Genomic DNA, 14,159 nt, shown 5'->3' on the forward strand with positions numbered 1-14,159 from the left:
GCATCGGAAAGTCGAGTGGGCGCAGCACCTTCAGGTAGGTGCGTATTTTTTCTCTAAAATCTAGTCGAACGCCCGCGGGAAGGAGAAAGCAGAATTTCTGGGCCAATAATCCTGTTTCCTTTCTCTTCCCGAGGTGCGGATGTTGAACCTTTACCAAGAGGGAGACCTCACCCACTTCAACCAAAAGTTAGAAGAGCTCAACATTGGGAAGTGTTGGGAAGAGTGTTTGGAGAGTTCATCCTATCACAGCAGGAGAAGAGCAGTGGATGAATTTAACAGGTTGGATATATAAATGCTCCTGTGTGTTTGGTGTGTGTGTGTTCCTTTTCACTTGGGCATTGGCTATTCTCTCCTCCCTCTAATAGGTTGTCAGCAGTGGCTCAGTGGGTAGTCAAGTCTGAGGTAACAAAGGCACAGATTAATCCTTTTATAATACTATGGAGACCAGATCTGTTCAGCACTCCACTGCTTGCAAGACACACTCGGCTGCCCATGTCCTCACTTGCAACAAAGTGTTGCTCACCCATTGCCCCTGTGCTGGCCCAGAAGAGGCGAAGGCCCAGGGGCAGCACGGTCCAGCCCACACTGCGATACGTGTGCGCGCTCGGTCCGTGCAGCAGAGCTGGTCCCCAGTTAGTCTTGGGTAATCCTTGCCACTGGACCAAGACCTAACTCTGTCCAAGCCCGTGTGGTGGCTGGTGTACAATGGCCACCACACGTTAAAAAACACAGGCAAGCACAGGCATCTTCCACCCTTCACGATGTAGTTCTGGATCTGGAATATTAGGTCCTTCATTGAAACACCTGCGAACTCATCCCTTTTTCGGCATGGAAGCAAGTCATCCTCGCTTCGAGGGACTGCCTATGATGATGATGATGATGAGTGGGTAGTACCCTCGCCTTCTGCATCACAAGGTCGTGGGTTCAAGTCCCACTCCAGAGATTTGAACACAAAATCTAGGTGGACCCTCCAATGCAGCACTGAGGGAGTGCTGCACTGTCGGAGGTGCCGACTTTCAGATGAGATGTTAAACCAAGGACCATGTCTGCTCCCTCAGGTGGATGTAAAAGATCCCACTATTTTGAAGAAGAGCAGGGGAGTTCTCTCTGGTGCCCTGGCAACATTTGTTCCTGCAACAACACACAAAAACGATTATCTCATCATTTATCTCCTTGTTGTTTGTGGGAGCTTGCTGTGCGCAAATTAGCTACCACTTTTCCTACATTACAACAGTGACTACACTTCAAAAGTACTTCGTTAGCTGTAAAGGGCTTTGCGACTTCCTGAGGTCATGAAAGTTTTAGATTCGTAGGCCCCAAGTTTCCACATGATTTGCTCCTGATTTTTAGGAGCAACTGGTGTAGAACGAAGTATCTTAGAAATCGGAATTTTCGTCATTTAGTTTGCTCCAGTTCTAGTCAGTTAGAACAGTTTCACTTTGGAACAGAATTTTTTTTTCAAAAGGGGGCGTGTCCGGCCACTTACGCCTGATTTCAAAGTTTCGTGAGTGAAAACTTACTCCAAACTAACTTAGAATGGAGTAAGTGAAGATTTTTGTACATTCGAAAAAACCTTGTCTACACTTTCGAAAATCAGGCGTAGGTTACAAATTAGGCGTAGGGAACGAGGTGGGGGGGAGGGGGGGGATGGGAAGTCATTAAATTCTACAATCAATCCTTAGTTATACTTATACAAATATTATACAAATAAATCCAACCTGAATAAAAATTTATAAGCAAAGAAAAGATTAAATAAACCATGTTCCTACCTGTGTGAAATAGCATCAGCCTTCGAGCTGCTGTGCTTCAGGCAGGCCTTTCATGTTGGAGACAGGCAGCGGTGTGGCGTCAGTGTCTCGACGGCAGCGGCAGTAAGCTTCGAGCTGAGCTGCAGTGCTTGAGGCAGGCCTTCATTCTCTTCGTGGCTGGCCACGAAGAAGCAGCACCGGACGGACCCGAGGCCATTCGGCCATGAGATAGCAGCGACGTCAGTGGCTGGCCGGCAGCCGAAGAATCAACACCTGACACACACAGCTCTTTATGGTGCTTGAGGACATTGGGCCACGCTTTAGGGGCGGCGTCAGTGGCTCGATGGCAGCCGAAGATACAGCAGCAGCCTTCGAGCTGTGAGGGGGACTGAGGCCATTTGGACAGGGAGAGGCAGCCACCTTGACAGTGTTATATTTAAATTTGCAGAATGGGTGCTGCATTGTCAACACCATGTATTATGCAATGGTTTGCCATCTTTGTTCTTGGTGGACGTTGATCCATTGCAAAGTTGAATTGGCACTTTTATTTCTCCAAACACACAGTCCTTAATTTGCATGCACCAATGCAGCACCGGTTCTGCAAGTTTAGCAGTGAAAAGCTGAACTTACTGATTTCAGCAGGTGATTTATTCAGCAGTGCTGCTAAAAGCACTCCCTCACACACAGAAATATCAAAAAAAATTAAATTACAAGCCTTTGCAGAGGTCCAAGAAACAAATCTTCACTTTTTCTGCAGTATTTTTAAAAATGGCCGAGTGCCAATGTTTGTGTGAGACTGCGCGCACGCTCCAACGTGCATGCGCAGGGTTGCCGGCACCACGAAGGCTAATTTAAATTGTACCCGCCCCCTGCTACTTAGAAAATCGGCGCGAGTGTTAGGCTCCGCCCCCTGCTGCGAAGAGCGCGCCGCGCCAAGCAGACATCGAGCTCCAAGGAGCTCGAGAATATCGGACTTTTTTTTAGGCGCAGTTTTCGGTGCGAAAAACAGGCGCCCAGCTCGGAGGTGCGCCGTTTTCACCGCGGGACGAAACTTGGGGCTGTAGAAACTTACAGCACAGAAGGAGGCCATACGGCCCGTCGTGCCTGTACTGACTCTGTGAAAGAACTGTCGTGCTCAGTCCCCCATCCCTGCATTTTGTCTAGAACCCTGTAAGTTCCTCATCCTCGGGTATCTTTCAAACTCCCTTTTAACATTATTTATTTTCAGGAAGAGTGTTCCAGATCTTGACAAGTCTCTGAGTGAAAACATTTCTCCTCCTCTCCCCTCCAGATCTGTTTCCAATGATTTTGAATCGATGACCTCAGGTTATTGACCCACTCGCCAGAGGAAATCGTTTTTCCCCATTTACTCTATAATCATTTTGAAAACCTCCATTAGGTGACCTCTTAACCTTTTCTGTTCTAAGGAGAACAGTCCCAACTTTTCCAACCTCTCTCATAACTGAAGTACCTCAGCCCTGGTAACATCCTGGTAAACCTCCTCTAAGAACATAAGAAATAAGAGCTAGAGTCGGCCATTTCACCCCTAGAGCCTGCTCTGCCATTCAATAGGATAGAAACATAGAAACATAGAAAATAGGTGCAGGAGTAGTCCATTCGGACCTTCGATCCTGCTCCGCCATTCAATAAGATCATGGCTGATCATTCCCTCAGTATCTCTTTCCTGCTTTCTCTCCATACCCCTTGATACCCTTAGCAGTAAGGGCCAAATCTAACTCCTTCTTGAATATATCCAATGAACTGGCATCAACTACTCTCTGCGGCAGGGAATTCCACAGGTTAACAACTCTCCGAGTGAAGAAGTTTCTCCTCATCGTCTCAGTCCTAAATGGCCTACCCCTTATCCTTAGGCTATGTCCCCTGGTTCTGGACTTCCCCAACATCGGAAACATTCTACCCGCATCTAACCTGTCCAGTCCCGTCAGAATCTAATATGTTTCTATGAGATCCCCTCTCATCATTCTAAACTCCAAAGTATAAAGGCCCAGTTGACCCAGTCTCTCCTCATATGTCAGTCCTGTCATCCCGGTAATCAGTCTGGTGAACCTTTGCTGCACTCCCTCAACAGCAAATACGTTCTTCCTCAGATTAGGAGACCAAAACTGAACACAATATTCCAGGTGAGGCCTCACCAAGGCCCTGTACAACTGCAGTAAGACCTCCCTGCTCCTATACTCCAATCCCCTAGCTATGAAGGCCAACATACCATTTGCCTTCTTTACTGCCTGCTGTACCTGTATGCCAACTTTCAATGACTGATGAACCATGACACCCAGGTCTCGTTACACCTCCCCTTTTCCTAATCTGCCGCCATTCAGATAATATTCTGTCTTCGTGTTTTTGCCCCCAAAGTGGATAACCTCACATTTATCCACATTACACTGCATCTGCCATGCATTTGCCCACTCACCTAACCTGCCCAAGTCACCCTGCAGCTGTCTAGCATCTCCCTCACAACTCACACCGCCACCCAGTTTAGTGTCATCTGCAAACTTGGAGATATTACACTCAATTCCTTCATCCAAATCGTTAAAGTACATTGTAAATAGCTGGGGTCCCAGCACTGAGCCCTGCGGCACTCTACTAGTCACTGCCTGCCATTTTGAAAATGACCCGTTTATCCCGACTCTCTGCTTCCTGTCTGCCAACCAGTTCTCTATCCATGTCAGTACATTACCCCCAATACCATGTGCTTTGATTTTGCACACCAATCTCTTATGTGGGACCTTGTCAAAAGCCTTTTGAAAGTCCAAATACACCACATCCACTCGTTCCCCCTTGTCCACTCTACTAGTTACATCCTCAAAAAATTTCAGAAGGTTTGTCAAGCATGATTTCTCCTTCATAAATCCATGCTGACTTGGACCGATCCTGTCACTGCTTTCCAAATGCGCCGCTATTTCATCCTTAATAATTGATTCCAACATTTTCCCCACTACTGATGTCAGGCTAACCGGTCTATAATTATCCGCTTTCTCCCTCCCTTTTTAAAAAGTGGTGTTACGTTAGGTATACTCCAGTCCATAGGAACTGATCCAGATTCGATAGACTGTTGGAAAATGATTACCAATGCATCCACTATTTCTAGGGCCACTTCCTTAAGTACTCTGGGATGCAGACTATCATGCCCCGGGGATTTATCGGCCTTCAATCCCATCAATTTCCCTAACACAATTTCCTGCCTAATAAGGATTTCCTTCAGTTCCTCCTTCTCACTAGACACTCGGTCCCCTAGTACTTCCATCTGAATCCAACTGCAAGGGACCTACGTTTGTCTTCACTAATCTTTTTCTCTTCACATATTTATAGAAGCTTTTGCAGTCAGTTTTTTTGTTCCCGGCAAGCTTCTTCTCGTACTCTATTTTTCCCCTCTTAAATAAACCCTTTGTCCTCCTCTGCTGAATTATAAATTTCTCCCAGTCCTCAGGTTTGTTGCTTTTTCTGGCCAATTTATATGCCTCTTCCTTGGATTTAACACTATCCTTAATTTCCCTTGTTAGCCACAGTTGAGTCACCTTCCCTGTTTTATTTTTACTCCAGACAGGGATGTACAATTGCTGAAGTTCATCTATGTGATCTTTAAATGTTTGCCATTTTCTATCCACTGTCAATCCTTTAAGTTTCATTTGCCAGTCTATTCTAGCCAATTCACACCTCAAACCATCGAAGTTACCTTTCCTTAAGTTCAAGACTGTAGTTTCTGAATTAACTTGTCACTCTCCATCTTAATAAAGAATTCTACCATGTTATGGTCACTCTTCCCCAAGGGGCCTCACACAACAAGATTGCAATCAGTCCTCTCTCATTACACATCATCCAATCCAAGATAGCCAGCTCCCTAGTTGGTTCCTCGACATATTAGTCGAGAAAACGATCCCTAATACACTCCAGAAAATCCTCCTCCACCGCATTGCTACCAGTTTGGTTAGTCCAATCAATATGTAGATCAAATTCACCCATGATAACTGCTGTACCTTTATTGCACGCATCACTTATTTCTTGTTTGATGCTGTCCCCAGCCTTACTAATAATGTTTGGTGGTCTGTACACAACTCCCACTAGCATTTTCTGCCCTTTGGTATTCCGTGGCTCCACCCATACCGATTCTACATCATCCAAGCTAATGTCCTTTCTTACTATTGCATTAATTTCTTCTTTAATGCCACCCCGCCTCCTTTTCCTTTCTGTCTATCCTTCCTAAATGTTGAATACCCCTGGATGTTGAGTTCCCAGCCTTGGTCACCCTGGAGCCATGTCTCTGTGATGTCAACTACATCATACCCGTTAACTGCTATCTGCACAATTAATTCATCCACCTTATTCCGAATAATCCTCGCATTGAGGCACAAAGCCTTCAGGCTTGTCTTTCTAACTCACTTTGCCCTTTTAGAATTTTGGTGTATTTTGGTGTAATCAGATCAGCCATGATCTGATCATGGATTCAGCTCCACTTCCCTGACCACTCCTCATAACCCTTTATTCCCTTATCGCTCAAAAATCTGTCTATCTCTGCCTCAAATATATTCAATGACCCAGCCTCCACAGCTCTCTGAGAGAGAATTCCACAGATTTACAACCCGCTGAGAGAAGAAATTCCTTCTCATCTCAGTTTTAAATGGGCGGCCCCTTATTCTAAGACTATGTCCCCCAGTTTTAGTTTCCTCTATGAATGGAAATATCCTCCCTGCATTCACCTTGTCGAGACCCTTCATTATCTTATAAGTTTCAATAAGATCACTTCTCATTCTTCTGAACTCCAATGTGTACAGGCCCAACCTACTCAACCTATCTTCATACGTCAACCCCCTCATCACTGGAATCAACCTAGTGAACCTTCTCTGGACAGCCTCCAGTGTAAGTATATCCATCCTTAAATACTGAGACCAAAACTGCACGCAGTACTCCAGGTGTGGCCTCACCAATACCCTGTACAGTTGTATCAAGATTTCTCTGCTTTTATACTCCATCCCTCTTGCAATCCCTGTCTGTACCCTTTCTAAGGCTTTTTCATCTTTCCTGAAATGTGGTGCCCAGAATTGACCACAAACTCCAGCTGAACCCCAACCAGTGATTTATAAACTTCAATCATGATCTCTTTGCTTTTATATTCGATTCCGCTATTTATAAATCCAAGCAACCCAAGCACTTTTTTGACCACCTTGTCCACTTGAACTGGCACCTTTTAAGGATTTGTGTTTATGGACACCAAGGTCACTCTGCTGAACAGAAGTTGCTGTAGAAATTTAAGTTTTTTTCTTTAAGGGCAGACAGGGGAGTAAACCGATTGTACTGTCAAACAATATTGTGCAGGTGTTAACTCTTTCTTCATTCTTTATGCCCAGACAACATCGCTGGAAGAAGAGAGGGCTGGCAATTATTCCAACCAAGTTTGGGATCTGCTTCACTGCCACATTCATGAATCAGGTAATAATGATCAGTGTGGGTGGGTGTGGGGAGCGGTGAGGGGAGCTGCATTTCGTCGGCATCAACTCTCAGATTAAAAAGGGGAAAAAAATCTAAACAACTTCATCTAGAAAACAGATATCGGTGGAACCACACAGCAGGTCCATCAGCATCTAAAAGAATAAAGTCAAAGGTAACATCGGAGCAGAAGGAGGCCATTCAGCCCCTTGAGCCTGTGCTGTCATACAATTAGCTCATGGCTGGATCTGTGACCCATTTACCCACTCTATACCCTCACCCAACAAACGCCTAACGATCTCAGGCTTGAAAGCTCCAATTGTCCCAATATTTGCAGGGTGCACCTCCGATCAGAACGGCAGTGACAGAGAGGTTTTAAGATGTTTTGATCACAAGAATGCATGCTCCCGGTGCGGAGCTTCAGCAAGCAGGAGCACATGTCGGAGAAATCGTGGAGATGGGGGTCTCCCGTTCGTAATCAGGAATCCTATGGTGTGAGCGTAAATTCGAACCTTCTCCTGTGTTTTGTTTCAGGCGGGGGCCCTGGTGCATATTTACACTGACGGCTCAGTGCTTCTGACTCACGGCGGGACTGAAATGGGACAAGGGCTCCATACCAAGATGGTGCAGGTATGAATGTAACCAGGGCTCCCCAAATATGGAAACGCACTCAGCATCCTGGGAAAGATTGGCGGTTTATTTTTTTAATTTATATTTGTAGTTCATAAGCGTTTGGGTATAAAAAAGAATCAATTAAACGGAGGGAAAGTGTCCAGATTTTTTTCCCTAATTGGTCTGGGTTTTTTTCTGGTTTTCTGTCTTTCCCAGCAGATTACATGGATACCGGGCTGGGTGAACATAAGAACAAAAGAACATAAGAAATAGGAGCAGGGGCAGGCCATTTGGCCCCTCAAGCCTGCTCTGCCATTCAATAAGATCATGGCTGATCTGATCATGGGATTGGGGGTAGTGTGCTGACGTGGATTGAGAACTGGTTGTCAGACAGGAAGCAAAGAGTAGGAGTAAATGGGTACTTTTCAGAATGGCAGGCAGTGACTAGTGGGGTCCGCAAGGTTCTGTGCTGGGGCCCCAGCTGTTTACATTGTACATTAATGATTTAGACGAGGGGATTAAATGTAGTATCTCCAAATTTGTGGATGACACTAAGTTGGGTGACAGTGTGAGCTGTGAGGAGGATGCTATGAGGCTGCAGAATGACTTGGATAGGTTAGGTGAGTGGGCAAATGCATGGCAGATGAAGTATAATGTGGATAAATGTGAGGTTATCCACTTTGGTGGTAAAAACAGAGAGACAGACTATTATCTGAATGGTGACAGATTAGGAAAAGGGAAGGTGCAACGAGACCTGGGTGTCATGGTACATCAGTCATTGAAGGTTGGCATGCAGGTACAGCAGGCGGTTAAGAAAGCAAATGGCATGTTGGCCTTCATAGCGAGGGGATTTGAGTACAGGGACAGGGAGGTGTTGCTACAGTTGTACAGGGCCTTGGTGAGGCCACACCTGGAGTATTGTGTACAGTTTTGGTCTCCTAACTTGAGGAAGGACATTCTTGCTATTGAGGGAGTGCAGCGAAGATTCACCAGACTGATTCCCGGGATGGTGGGACTGACCTATGAAGAAAGACTGGATCAACTAGGCTTGTATTCACTGGAGTTCAGAAGAATGAGAGGGGACCTCATAGAAACGTTTAAAATTCTGACGGGTTAAGACAGATTAGATGCAGGAAGAATGTTCCCAATGTTGGGGAAGTCCAGAACCAGGGGTCACAGTCTAAGGATAAGGGGTAAGCCATTTAGGACCGAGATGAGGAGAAACTTCTTCACCCAGAGAGTGGTGAACCTGTGGAATTCTCTACCACAGAAAGTAGTTGAGGCCAATTCACTAAATATATTCAAAAGGGAGTTAGATGAAGTCCTTACTACTCAGGGGATCAAGGGGTATGGCGAGAAAGCAGGAATGGCGTACTGAAGTTTCATGTTCAGCCATGAACTCATTGAATGGCGGTGCAGGCTAGAAGGGCTGAATGGCCTACTCCTGCACCTATTTTCTATGTTTCTATGTTTCTATGTTTCTATGGACTCAGCTCCACTTCCTTGCCCACTCCCCATAACCCTTTACTCCCTTATCGCTCAAAAATCTGTCCATCTCCACCTTCAATATATTCAATGACCCAGCCGCCACAGCTCTCTGGGGCAGAGAATTCCACAGATTTGCAACCCTCTGAGAGAAGAAATTTCTCCTCATCTCAGTTTTAAATGGGCGACCCCTTATTCTGAGTGGGTAGTATGTGGGACAGGCTGGATGGACCATATGGTCTTATTCTGACTGTCACTGTTTGTATGTTCACATGATTTCTAAAGGTATTCCTTTTGGGGTTTGTCCTTTTTTGATGGCTCACTGAATTGACATGAATTGGCGTACCTCTGACACTTCTATGAAGGAGCTGCCTTAGCGGCAGCTTACCACCTGAGTAATTCACCCTGTGCCTTGTGTCATGTATGTACATGCTGTTTGTAGCCACCAGATGGTGTCATTGTTGGAGGCCACTGAGCAGCACGCACATGATGCTGCTCTGGTATAAAAGGCCAGCCATTTTGTGAGTCAGGCACTTTGGGCCGTAATAAAGCAGAGCCAAGGTTGTACCTTGTTCAGTTAAACAGTACTCATAGCGAGAGGATTTGAGTATATGAGCAGAGAGGTCTTACTGCAATTGTACAGGGCATTGGTGAGGCCACACCTGGAATATTGTGTACAGTTTTGGTTTCCTAATCTGAGAAAGGACATTCTTGAGGGAGTGCAGTGAAGGTTCACCAGACTGATTCCCGGGATGGTAGGACTGACATATGAAGAAAGACTGGATCGACTAGGCTTATATTCACTGGAATTTAGAAGAATGAGAGGAGATCTCATAGAAACATATAAAATTCTGACAGGATTGGACAGGTTAGATGCAGGAAGAATGTTCCCGATGTTGGGGAAGTCCAGAACCAGGGGCCACAGTCTAAGGATAAGGGGTAAGCCATTAGGACCGAGATGAGGAGAAAATTCTTCACTCAGAGAATTGTGAACCTGTGGAATTCTCTACCACAGAAAGTTGTTGAGGCCAGTTCGTTAGATATATTCAAAAGGGCGTTAGATGTGGCCCTTACAGCTAAAGGGATCAAGGGGTATGGAGAGAAAGCAGGAATGGGGAACTGAAGCATGATCAGCCATGATCATATTGAATGGTGGTGCAGGCTCGAAGGGCCGAATGACCTACTCCTGCACCTATTTTCGATGTTTCTATGTTTCCACTCAGTTTGAACCTTTATTGCACACGTAACATTTGGCGACGGGAATACAAGAACCTTTGTTTGCAAAATGAACACGATTGGATTTTTAGAGCACTTCGTGGAGGGAGAAGATTGGGCAGATTTTGTGAGCCATTTGAACCAGTACTTCGTGGCCAACAAAATGAAGGGGGTCGACGACACAGATCGGCGCCGGGCCATGTTCCTCACTGTGTGCGGTTCAAAGATCTACGGTTTGAGAAAGAATCTGCTCATGCCTAGTGAACCAACAGAGAAAACGTACAAAGAGTTGTGTACATTGGCACGGGAGCACCTCAAGCCAGACGACGGCATCATCATCTCGAAATACAGGTTTTATACACACGTTCGATCGGAGGGCCGGAGCATGGCGGAATTCGTTGCTGACCTGAGAAGTCAAGCGGCATCGTGCAAGTTTGGGACGGTGTTGGCAGACATGCTGCGGGACTTCTTTGTTATCGGTATCAACCACGAGGTGATCCTGCGCAAACTTCTGGCGGTGGAGGAGTTGGATTTAAGAAGGGCCATCCAGTTCGCTCATGTATGACGACGGACAGGAGTTTAAAGCAAATGTCGGTGAAGAACCGAACCTCGGCAAGTACTGTAAATGCGATTGATTCGGCATTCGGCAGAGCGGCACATGGCAGGGCCTATCCGGCTGCCCAAAGTCCGCTAGCGGGAATGTATCCGACTTCTCCGTGTTGGCGTTGTGGGGGAAATCATCGGCACCAGCAGTGCCGATTTAAGCAATATAGTTGCAAAGGATGACTGAGAGTGGGGCATCCCCAGCGCAAGTGTCTGCAGATGAGCAAGCGAGCTGTGGAGGATGAGAGTCAGACTAGCGCGGATCCGGATACGCAATCCGAGATGCCAGAGGAGGAAGTACTCCTTCATAACCAAGATTAAACCAATTTTGATTAATGTGAAGTTTAATGGGATACCGATATCGATGGAACTGGACACAGGGGTGATTCAATCGATCATGAATGACATACTAAGCGAATGAGGCCCAGGCTGAGCCCTGTTAACGCCAAGCTGCACACCAAAGAACTGATAAAGGTGATTGGCAGTGCACAAATTAATGTGTCGTATAACGGTGCGGTTCACGAGTTACCGCTGTGGATTGTTCCAGGCAATGGCCCAATGCTGCTCGGCAGGAGCTGGTTGGAGAAAATCAGATGCGACTGGAATGACATAAAGGCGTTGTCGTCGGAGGAAGATACAGGTGCCCAAGTATTGAGCAAGTTCCCCTCGCTGTTCGAACCGGGTATCGGCATCTTCACGGGAGCCAAGGTGCAGATCCACGTGGACTCAGATGCAAGGCCCGTCCAGCATAAAGCTCAGACAGTGCCGTATATGATGACGGAGAAGGCCGAAATTGAACTGGACAGACTCCAGCGTGAAGAGATCATATCACCGGTCGAATTTAATGAATGGGTCAGCCCCATTCTTCCTGTGCTGAAAAGTGATGGCACAGTCAGAATCTGTGGAGACTACAAGGCTACAATCAACAGGGTTTCGAAACAAGATCAGTACCCGTTACCGAAGGCTGATGACTTGTTTGCGACGCTAGCCGGAGGGAATTCGTTCACAAAACTGGACTTGACGTCGGCCTATATGCCGCACAAAGGATTGTTTATTTACCACGGGTGCCCGTTTGGAATTCGCTCGGCTGCAGCAATATTCCAGAGGAATATGGAAAGTCGACTGAAATCCGTTCCCAGAACCATCGTGTTCCAAGATGACATCCTGATCACCGGTCGTGACTCCAAGGAACATCTGAACAACCTAGAGGAGGTTCTACTGCGTTTGGACAGAGTGGGACACAGACTTAAAGTGAGTCTTCATGGCACCGGAGGTCGAATTCCTCGGAGAAAAATCACCGCTGACGGCATCAGATCTACTGACGTGAAAACCAAAGCCATCAAGAATGCACCCAAGCCGCAGAACGTGACAGAGTCGACTCAACTACTTTGGTAACTTCCTACCGAAATTGAGCACCTTACTTGAACCACTGCAAATGCTATTGAGAAAAGGCAACAACTGGGTGTGGGGCGCATTGCAAAACAGAGCCTTCGAGAAAACCACCTATCTGCTTTGCTCGAACAAGCTGCTGGTACATTATGACGCATGTAAACGTTTAGTTTTGGCCTGTGACGCATCGTCATATGGAATTGGTTGCGTGTTACACCAAGCCAATGAGTCTGGGAAACTTCAACCTGTCACGTATGCATCCAAAAGTTTGTTTTTAAAGCAGAAAGAGCCTACAGTATGGTAGAAAAAAAAGCTTTAGCGTGTGTGTACTGTGTTAAAAAGATGCATCAATATCTGTTCGGTCTGAGGTTTGAATTAGAGACCGATCACAAGCCTCTCATTTCGTTGTTTTCCGAGAGCAAAGGTATCATTACCAATGCTTCATCCCTCATCCAAAGATGGGCGCTGACATTATCTGCCTATGGTTATGTAATTTGGCACAGAGAATTGTGCCGATGCTTTGAGCCGGTTGCCATTGCCCACACCGGAGCTGGAAATGCCACAACCGGCAGATTTAATGTTAATCATGGATGCTTTTGATAGTGAAGGTAGTCCAGTCACGGCTCAACAAGTCAAGACCTGGACCAGCCAGGACCCGATATTATCGGTCGTAAAAGGTTGCATACTCAAAGGGGATTGGTCTGCCATACCTAAGAAAATGTGCGAGGAGACCAAACCGTACATTCGTCGCAAGGATGAACTGTCTATTCAAGCAGATTGCATATTGTGGGGCAATCGAGTTGCAATGACTAAGAAAGGGAGAGAGAAGTTTGTGCGTGAGTTACACAGCACACATCCTGGTATAGTGATGATGAAGGCCATCGCCAGGTCCCACGTATGGGGGCCAGGAATTGATTCTGAGCTGGAAGCATGCATGCATCAGTGCAACACCTGCATGCAGCTCAGCAAAGCACCAGTGGAATCGCCACTGAGTCTGTGGTCATGGCCATCAAACCTTGGTCCAGGATCCATGTAGCTTTTGCAGGTCACTTCCTGGGCAAGATCTTTTTAGTGGTGGTGGATGCTTATTCGAAGTGGACAGAACACATAATCATGTCATCCAGTACGTCCACGGCAACCATAGAGAATCTCAATGTCATGTTCGTGACACATGGTCTGCCTGACATTGTGGTGAGAGACAATGGGTCGTGCTTCACCAGTCAGGAGTTTTAGGAGTTTGTAAAACAATGGCATAAAACATGTAAGGTCAGCACCGTTCAAGCCTGCATTCAACAGGCAAGCAGAACGTGCAGTACAAATTAGCACGCAAAGCATGAGGAGAGTAACCCAAGGGTCACTGCAGACCCGCTTGTCTTGCATACCGCTGAGTTATAGCACAAGACCCCACACACTCACAGGGGTCTCGCCTGCTGAACTCATGATGAAAAGAGGTCTTAAGACCAAGTTATCACTTGTACACCCGAATTTAAGTGATCATGTTGAATACAGAAGACAGAATCAACAAGGGTATCATGATCGCACAACTGTGTCACGCGAGATTTCTGTTAATGACCTTGTATATGTGTTGAGTTATGGTCAGGGTCCCAAATGGATCACTGATACGGTCGTGGCCAAGGAGGGCAACAGAGTATTTGTTATTAAGCT

General features: G+C 46.3%; 1 protein-coding gene across 1 annotated transcript in view; it reads left to right on the forward strand.

Annotated features, from left to right (window-relative positions):
- Positions 1–14,159, forward strand: part of xdh (xanthine dehydrogenase) — a 178,034-nt gene that overhangs the window by 128,927 nt on the left and 34,948 nt on the right. The window contains exons 25-27 of the mRNA XM_070884265.1: positions 134–279; positions 7,112–7,193; positions 7,725–7,820. Of these exons, the coding sequence (XP_070740366.1) occupies positions 134–279; positions 7,112–7,193; positions 7,725–7,820 (324 nt within the window). The remainder of the gene's footprint in view (positions 1–133; positions 280–7,111; positions 7,194–7,724; positions 7,821–14,159) is intronic.

The sequence above is a fragment of the Pristiophorus japonicus genome, chromosome 7 (assembly GCF_044704955.1).
Source record: "Pristiophorus japonicus isolate sPriJap1 chromosome 7, sPriJap1.hap1, whole genome shotgun sequence".
Classification (NCBI taxonomy): Eukaryota; Metazoa; Chordata; class Chondrichthyes; family Pristiophoridae; genus Pristiophorus; species Pristiophorus japonicus.